Source organism: Trichoplax adhaerens, genomic scaffold, assembly GCF_000150275.1.
Source record: "Trichoplax adhaerens TRIADscaffold_4 genomic scaffold, whole genome shotgun sequence".
Classification (NCBI taxonomy): Eukaryota; Metazoa; Placozoa; class Uniplacotomia; order Trichoplacea; family Trichoplacidae; genus Trichoplax; species Trichoplax adhaerens.
This window is the reverse complement of record NW_002060946.1, coordinates 1,622,850-1,632,786: the sequence shown is the minus strand read 5'-3', so window position 1 is coordinate 1,632,786 and position 9,937 is coordinate 1,622,850. Positions and strand designations below refer to the sequence as shown.

At 31.5% G+C, this 9,937-nt stretch overlaps 2 protein-coding genes across 2 annotated transcripts; both read left to right on the top strand.

Annotated features, from left to right (window-relative positions):
• Nucleotides 1–3,219: 3,219 nt before the first annotated feature.
• On the top strand, nucleotides 3,220–3,719 carry TRIADDRAFT_23971 (uncharacterized protein; the record flags this gene model as incomplete). Its single annotated transcript, XM_002111823.1, has 3 exons — nucleotides 3,220–3,326; nucleotides 3,445–3,532; nucleotides 3,633–3,719. 3 exons carry the CDS (start codon nucleotides 3,220–3,222, stop codon nucleotides 3,717–3,719), a joined length of 282 nt encoding a protein of 93 aa, XP_002111859.1.
• A 659-nt stretch (nucleotides 3,720–4,378) lies between these two features.
• TRIADDRAFT_24515 (uncharacterized protein) lies at nucleotides 4,379–4,928 on the top strand (the record flags this gene model as incomplete). The annotated part of the gene is made up of 3 exons (XM_002111822.1): nucleotides 4,379–4,414; nucleotides 4,537–4,644; nucleotides 4,818–4,928. Coding segments are annotated over 3 exons (255 nt in total), but the record flags the coding sequence as incomplete, so codon positions are not given.
• Nucleotides 4,929–9,937: the final 5,009 nt, after the last annotated feature.

The window sequence follows — 9,937 nt, the reverse complement described above, 5'->3', positions numbered from 1 at the left end:
GTTTCCTTTCGTAACAGATTGCGTGATATTACTCTTGACATGATACACAATAGTTTTCATTCTATTTATTTTATTGTACTTCATTTCAAGATTCTTTACTTTAGAAAATTCTACCCATACATTCCTCAACATTACTTAACATGTATAAAGACTTCAAAAAGAGAGTCTTATATCATACATTGCTAAATGGTCAATGTAGAATAAAGATATATCGTACTTATAGATATAGAAACCACAAATACTTGACGAAATAGAAATAGCGGTTTAGACTATTGGAAAGAGGTAAATGAAGACAATTCATCTTAAAGAATAAGATTTATGTATACATATTCAATAAGGTAATGTTGAATACTGTTATAATTTTAATATCCAAAAAGAATTTGGATGCAAAAAAATAAATGTTGAAACAACTATTCATCGTTATAAAATAGGCATCGATCGATAGCATTGACAAGATTTTGCTACTGGTTGAAAGACAATTGCGTAAAATTGACTTTATCAAAAATTCCTCTTTTTTTTTGCTAATGTAAATAGGAAGACGATGATAGCTTTTAGTTTATAAGCCCTAAATTAATCTTCAAATTTGTACCTACTCAGAGATTTCAGGATTAACGAAAAGATTGATCCAAGAATTTTATACTTTTTTATCAATTATAATACAAAATTCAAACTGTCCTTACAATCCTACAATGTATAATGCACATACATATGGATTGCATATGTGCATGTATAGTTGTGGGAATGTTGGTACTTTATACGTATAACTATACATTAGTAAAGTATATTGTGTGTATAATTGTTTTACGCTGTACGTCTGTCTATGTTGTACGTCTATCTATGCATGTGCAAAGTATTATAGCCGATGGCATTCGAAAGTTATGCCTGATGTGGACTTTGAATTTTACGCAAACAATACGACATTCTGCTATCATTATATTTACAACGGATTGATATGTATGGCTATTTCTGTATTGACTGAATTTTTAATGTATGTCAAAAAGACAATTCAATTACAATAATAGGAGGGGGAGATGACAAGAACATTATTGGGAAATAATATTAAAAAATCGGTTAGATAGCTTTCCTTCGTATTGAAAATAGGATAATAAAATCATTTATAGTAGTGAACATGGTAGGGAATAATAGGCTATGTGTGTACATGCATAGCTACAGACTTGATTGGATGTGTGATATAATAAGTGAACAGAAGACATTCTAAAGTGTCTTACTTATTATGATATCGTTGTCATTCTACGCTTTATCTGGTGCTTTTTGTTACTAGTGTAGAGATTGGTATTGTGCAATGGGGAAAAAATGTCATCGCATTGATTGGTGAAATCACTTTTAAGAGATAACAAGAATAATACAAATAGAAATTAAATACAAAACAGCGAGAATGGTATTATGAGTATTGATCCTTGTCTATTTCACTTTGGATCATGCACTTACACTCATATTTGTAGCCACCTATCTATCAATACAATACAAAAAATTTCTAACTGTAAAATAAAATAACAGTACTATGGCTATTTATTCATATCTATTTTCACTTGGAACACCTATCTACACTTATAACTATTCTGCTCATCTAGTAATGCAATTTTTTATATTACCACTTGAAAATTAGTATGTTAACAAAACAAAAAACATTAAAAATTTTGGGTAAAAAGATTTTATTACATACAGATATAAAGATTTAATTACTTTAATGCCTGTATTTTTAATATCTTAATCGTTGGAATATATGGTATAATACTAATTGCAATTAATGATTTATTTATTACTCTTTCTTTACAAGATTTAGTTACTAAAAAAAGTAAAAAAATTACGGTCTTATGGCAACCAAACGATATGATATGTTTCGCAATACTAAACCATGGGATACCACTACTAAAGAATCGTTAAAGCGATCGGCGCCTTTTACAGATATTTGTCATACAACAAGTAAACAACGAAAAAATTCACATCCTACACGAATTCGATTTGCTGAAGGAAGCGATACCGATAACAATCATATCAGTAGTGGTAGTGATGGTGGTAGCATGGATGAAGAGGGGATAAAAAACAGCCATGGCTATGGAATTAATCAAGCCAAGTTAACACCTCATTCTCAGCATACTTATGATTTATGCGAAAATAAAAAAAATGATAAAGATAATTTCAATATTAATGAAACCTCAGGAGTTAAAGAACAACCAGGACAGTATCAAACTAAAGAAGTTAAAAGTAGTGATAAAGTTAAGGATCGTAAACGATTAACTTTAGAAGTGAAGGATATTAAAGATGGCATATCTGATGATCATGGTCATGATTCATCTGTAAAGAGTACTACTATTTTACCAAATTGGATGGGTAAGTAGTCATTTCAGATAAGTCTATCACGCTGTACTCTTATATCGCTTTGAACATGTTATTAAAGAAAAAATATAAGGACATCTAAGTCGGTATCACCTAGAATTGCAAAACTTTACGTTGATAATATCGCTCAAATATTATTCATTTATCAAGAATAGTTGATGTGAAAATTAATTCTTTCAAATGTTATTATTGTGAATGCTCACAGGTAATTCTACATCAATGAACTATGGTAAAATTAATCAACATGGCGTAAGCGGAAGTATTGTGAATTCCGATATGCGAAATAATCCCTTACTTCAGGGATCGATATTAGATCCATCGCATTCTTCTACTACTATTACTTACGATAATAGGTAGGTGGAGAAAAAAATATTTTTATTAGATAATGTCAAAATTGTACCAAACAGTTATAACACACACACACACAACGATATACATTTAGATAGATTGATAGAGGTATCCTTGTAGTCTATTTAGCTACATCTTCATAAATGCTCGTATATCATTAATAATTGTTTATTTTGCATGATAAGACACTGGAAAGATTTGATCATTTGTTAGTACTGTAAATTTGTTATTAATTTAGACTACAATTTGATGTGTACAGTAAAATCTTTTAGAATGTTTAATGTTTTTAATTTTTTATTTTTTAATGGAGCAGGAATTCAACAGTACCATCATCTGCATCGTCTTCCTCTCCCTGTATGTATTTTTTACACACATCTTGTCGAACGACTTGTTGTCATGATATGCTATATCTTGACTTTTCAAAAATAAAAGACATTAGAACAAATCTAAGTTTTTTTTCTTTTTTGGGGTGAAATCCTTTACATTATCATTTCATCAGTTAATTGCTGTCTGATGTTCGATATTTTCATAAATAATAAAGGTCATGATTTATACCATAACGAAATTTGTCAATGGCCAGGCTGTGAAACAAAGATAAAAACGTTTGATGAATTTTTACGGTAAGTATACTGTCTGTATTCTTAAAAGGATAGCATGACCATTATTAAAATTTTACAAACTATTGCCGAAATTTACAACATAATATCGAATTTTTATTATGTCTTGTCTATTTATAAGGCATTTGAATACGGATCATAAATTAGATGATAGAAGCACTGCTCAAACTAGAGTTCAAATTCAAGTTGTTTCCATATTAGAATCCCAGGTCCTACTAACTTATTTATCGTAAAATTACATAACTTTAAAATACAAAATTTTTTTCAATCAACTTGTAAATAAATGTTATCTTAAACCAATTATTTTAGCTACTGAAAGAGAGACAACGAATGATAGCAATGACTAAACATTTACAAGTATCCCCGGTAAAACTTTTTAGGTGTTTTACACTTTAAATATACCTACTTTTTCAATTAGTAAAACTATTGGTTAACCCTGATCTAATACACATTTTACGGTCATATAAATACGTTATATTATTTTAACATATTAATAATTAATTATAAACCGTTATTGTAGTACTCACCAATTCATTCACTCGACTATGCCATGCATCAAAATATTAATAATGCACAAGTCTTACCAACACTTTCACAGCTTACCACTGCTCAGGTTTCTATAGCAATGATATCTCCCTAACAACGAACATTTACTGTTACCTGCTATAGAAGAATTGTATATGCATTACATTATGAATTTTTATTTTAAGATGGAGGAAATGCAAGGACAAAAGCTTCAGCCAATACAACAAATGCCACAATTTGGATACTCATATCCTTACTACACGCCATCGAATGTTGCATTTGGAGCTTTACATTCTCCAGTTTCTAAATCACAGGAACCAATCATACCTCGTCGAAAAAGACACGGGAAAAATCAGTTAGAAGTTCGCGATATTACGTCAGGTATTTCTTTGTGTAAGACGTTATATTTTGCATGGACTACATTTTAACCTTACGGTATTTCATTTGCGAACGATATTGTGAACAAATATTTTGTCTTATAAATTGTAGAATTAGAAAAAGCTCGAAATTATTATCAGCTTCATGATCAACGCCCTCCATTTACGTATGCATCAATGATTCGTCAAGTAAGACATTTCGATGAGTATAACATACAGTAGATACTACCTGATACCAGTTAGATATTTTTAATTGCGCTTTCATTTTGTTATGCATGCTAACGCTAATGATTGTGGTGTTATTCTTTAAGGCAATTATAGAATCGCCGCATCAGCAGTTATCACTAAGTGAAATTTATAATTGGTTTGTTGCTCACTTTAAATACTTCAGAAATAAAGAAGATGCCGCTACTTGGAAGGTTGATTACGTTTATAGTAAATGGGCATAATGAATAAAATAAAAATATGAAAGACGTTTAATTTTGAGTCGCAATACATACTGATACATTTTAACGGCATAAAGCTTTAGTGTTTACTTGATCGCGCCATTATATGAATTTGATAAGATAATTGATATATTTATTGATAATAGAACGCTGTTAGACATAATTTATCGATACAGCAATGCTTTGTGCGCGTGGAGACTTTAAACGGAGCCGTATGGACTTTTAACGGTAGCGATAATCGTAAAAGGAAAATGTAAGTATGAATGAATCCATTTATTCGTCATGAATGGAACATGATCTCATAGTAGTAGCCTTAAAAATAAGTCAAAAGGCTTCTACCATTAGTAATTTTTCCCTACATTAAATGTTTTCATATTCCTATAGGCGTATAAATCAATATAATAAATTTTAAAATTTATGATTTAATTACCATCTATGTAGTGAACACCATTCACCGAAATTATCCAGCATTACAAGTACTGCAATCAGATATAGCAACAGTCTCGATAAAGATGGCCTAATGAGCGATAAGAGGTAAAAAATTTGTGAAATTATTTTGTCTACAATATCTTGACATGGTCTTCATTATCAGCTGACCTTAAAACTAGTAAAAAGATCAGTGCATACCATCTGTTGTAGTCAGCATTTGGTAACGCTTGGGTATACCGTTATTATGTAATTAAGAGCATGTTTTATTAAATATTTCAAATCTTCGATATTTATCTAATTAATTTATTATTAGTGACAGGCTGGATACACAAAAACCTGTGAAGGCAAAAGAAATAGTAAAAGACAGTGATAATAATGCCACGATGAAATCATCGCCGATAGAAGAGTAGACATCAAGTTTTATTGACACGATTTATGTTATATTTATTAAATCTTTCTTGAATTTTTGATGCATCTTGTATCATACTGATATTTAATAATTTATGACTCAAAATTTTCTATAATATAAATGATATGGTTATTATAGTGCGTATTGGAAATGACAACAACAATCTTACTGTTATTATCTAGATATTTATAATTAAGACTTTTTACGCAGTTTATTTATGTGCGTATTACTGGCTTTATGCAATCATGTTATACGATTAAAATTTCAAGATATTAAACCGTTACAGTACCATTATCAATATGCTAAAAAATTTATATATGTTTGCCTTTACATGAAACTAAGACGACAGCCTTTGTGTATTTCATGCATAGTAAAATGGAACTTCCTGCTATCGCGTTAACGGTAGGTTCAAGTATGGATCACTTCTATATGACGCTGTAGCAAAGACTTGTTCATAAAAAGTTGATATCATGCAGTTTTTTTTGCTTTAGGCATCTAAGTTTCATATAAACATGTCATTTCCGAATACGATAAGCTGTTTACTGTACTTTAAAGAAGATGCATCAACTAAGTTGAGATACGTTTCGTCCTATTAACTGATTAAAAAATTTATAACGTCTACTGTGCATTTAGAACGCGCCTATTCCTGTTGTGAAGATATTTCTGTTTAGGCGTAACATTTCTATTTTACACAAGTTGTTATTCGTTGCAAAACACTATAAGGTAGGAGTATAATGTATCCTTTTTTCCCCTGGCTATTTAAACTATATCATGCACAATACGTATGATAGTCATACTACTATCTTATTCTAGATGTATATTCCCGTTCTAAACTCAAACTAACAGATCGATGGCTAATATGAAAATATTCTCCGTTACTTTGTTTAGATGACACATTATTGAGACTTTGGAGAAGCATGTAAATTATAAATAGTGTTTGTACAATGGATGTTTTAACAAAACAGAGCCAAAAGTAAAGGTATGAGAAAGACTGTTGTGGAGTCTCAACTACATTATACTATCGTGAAAAATTCAGGTGGAAAATACTTTATACTAGATGTGGCATAGCAAATTATCCGTTATATCAAAGTCTTTTAGCAGTCTGTCAATATTATGCCTTATTAAAACATTTTTAAAATATTATGTGAATACGCTTTTAATGTTACTTGTAGTTAGTGATAGATATACTGTATATACGAGTATAACTCTCTCCTGCATGGACATTGCCTCGCATACCGCGCGAGTCACGTTGTGAGGGATTTTAAAAGGGAAACGCATACGCTCAACTTGGCTCAAGAAATAACTTTTACTTAATTAAGATCGACTAAGATGGATTGAGGATTGTCCTAGGCTAATGGAACAACTTTTAGCACATAGGGAAGCTCCTTTATTACCTACAGTTTACTGAGCTATTCAATGACGGTAACCTATACCAATATCTACGCTGGGTCAACGCCTATGTTTTGGAGAAAGTGTATTTCTCAAGGACCTCCGATGATTTTCAATTTTAAGATTTCGAAGATTAACTACTAAAAGTCATATAACAGTATCTGCCGTATGGTTTCAATTGGTTCAGTCTCTTGCAGTAGTTCATCATACCGCAAAATAAAATCGATTTCGAAAGTAAAACAGAATCTCATCCATCAAGTGTTGCGGTTTATAGTTTTAGTATATTGAACTTTCGATTCTGTTTTCCGTGAAGCTACTGTTTCATCTCTTGCAGTAGTTTATAACACCGGAAAACAACATTGATTATGAAAGCAAAACACAATCATCATCTTTCCAAATAGTTGCAATTTATATCCTCAATCGTAGCTTAATAGCTTAATTAAAGTCTATTTCCGTGGGGTTTCTGCATGGATGGAAGTGGATTACCTCTCGGATTCTCCATCCATCCATATTCAAGGAGAGGGACGAAGTAGTTGCTTACTGCACCACCCGTACAGTATCGCGCATAACAGATCCCAGACCGAGAAAAGAAAAAAATCATGCAGTGTAGTGTAGCGCGAAGACCTGGCTTGGCTGTCCTTCTGTCTGGAAGTCTCTAAAGAGAGGCGCTACTAGCGCCAACAAATTAGTCAAACACAGTATAGAATGAAGTGTCGTTTGGGACATGGTATAGTAGTACAGTAGGAGCAGTTGCAGACTTGAAGGTCACTTAAAATAGTTACGGACGTCCTTTGGTCGGACGATGGCTAGAAGGACTTGCATCTTGAGGGGAGGCAAAGCTTTCTTCCCTTTCTCCAACATAATCGAAGTAAATCGTCATTTCTATCCTAATAATTGGTTGTGAAATGTCAGAGGTTGATTCTGCACCCTTGACTTGGCATTATAGAGCTATCACATGCTTAAACAATAATGTTGTACTCCGTTGATTGGATTATTAAATAGAGATCTTTCAATATAAGAAGAGAGAGAATAGACAAGCTCCATGGCAATGACAGTCCAAAATAGCAAAATTCTCACCCTAGGTGTGTAGGTGATAATTAATGGAGTTGATAGGATAAATTTATTTCCATAGTTGTCTATTAATCTATCGTCGTAGCCGTTTTGAAATTGAGGTCATAGTTTATTTCTTGCATGACTTAGAAACTCATTGATCACCTATACTGGAGTGTACAGATATACTTTCATGTTGTAATTGCAAATGAGTGTCTTAAAATATCTAAGTTGGCTTACGTTTACGGTTGCAATTCATTAAGAAACGTACTGTCATGCTATATTATTATTATTAATAGTGTACAGAGAGTAAAATGAGCTAATTTAGGTTAAAAGAGATTTGTCATCATACACTATACGGTCTAGGGCAATATTTCTGTAGTTGTTCCTGGTATAGAAACGTGTCGCATCGAGGAATTACGATATTAGCAAATCAATCTCGATTGAGAAAACGACTCCGTCACCGTTTAGTACAATCAAAAATTGAAAACTGACGGATTTGCACTGCATAAACCCGGAAGGAGTTATAATGTCGTATATCATCATAAACGTAACAATACTTCATAAGATACATCTGGCCGATGTTGACCTAGCAAGAAACAAATGCAAGTGCATAAGCTCATAAATTGCGTCACTCGGTATTCATCATCGATATGAACCAAGTTAACATAGTCTTGCTACGACGATGTACTGTATGCCTAGATGAGTATGTATCTTGATGTTCTATTATGCAATAAGATTGGCGATTATTAGCTTGATATATGTATGCAAGGTTTCGATAATATATATATGAGTATAATCAATACCTCTGTATTCATTAATATGGATAGAAAATAATTTATTGATATACCCTACAAACAAGCAGCCATATTATTATTTACTATTAATGACAATTATTCATTGATAGATGGGTCAATTTTGCCAAGTCACATTGGAGCATCTTTAACGTTTTCATGTAATTTCGGCTTTTGCGTTATTTTAGCTGTTAAAATATAACTCCTATTTCGTGAATTCAGAATATGAATGGTCAACGCCGAATTAATATGAATTAATATGGAAGGAGATGATTTTGGTCATGTTGCAGCAGCTTTTATAAATTGTGTTGTTGATACGTCAGACAGGAAAATTATCCATCTTCCACGTTTAACTTACTTACAATATTCTGGTACGACTTAAAATTATAATTTAGTATTTAAGTTTTAGTGATTAACGTTTCATTGAATTATCCGCTTAACATGGTTAAAATAAACATTAAGAGATCTTCATTAAGCTTTTACTTGATGGTTAAGAATCGCTGCAACTATATTAAGATTTCAAAATGTTTGCAACACCAATTGTTTTCGTATCATATAGTAATTGTAATTATATTGTAATAATATAATATATATATATATAATAACATTGATTTATTGATTTATTTATAAAAACGAAAAGTAGGCGAAAAGATACAAATATCAGAATAGAGGACTTTGAATCTTGTCTTTATCAAGAAGAAAATACCAGTAATAGGCATGCTATCAAGAATTTAAATGCTGCAATAGATTTTGCTCCTAGTCATACGAATACGCGTACATTAATCCAACATCATATTGATAGTTTACGTACCGATCACTTAGATGAGATATCAACAAATTTAAGCTCTCAGTTGAGTAAAATTTCTGGCTCTGAATGTTCACGTAATGCTGAGAATAAAAGTCCTTCGTTAACAGCAACAGCTGTAGATCATCATGTAGTCATTGCTACTGATTCAGCAGAAGAGATAAATAGCAATTCTGAAAATATTGATACGAAATTTTTAAACTGTACCACTGATGACCATACATTAGAAAGCCAATACAATCAAGCTTGATTTATAACCAAAGAAGATAAAGTTAGCTATCATAATAAAGGTGATTTAACAAATGTGACAGATACCATGCTTATGACCGTATACAATACAATTTTATTTATTTAACTAGTGTATGTACGTTGGTCTCTAATGTCAGAATA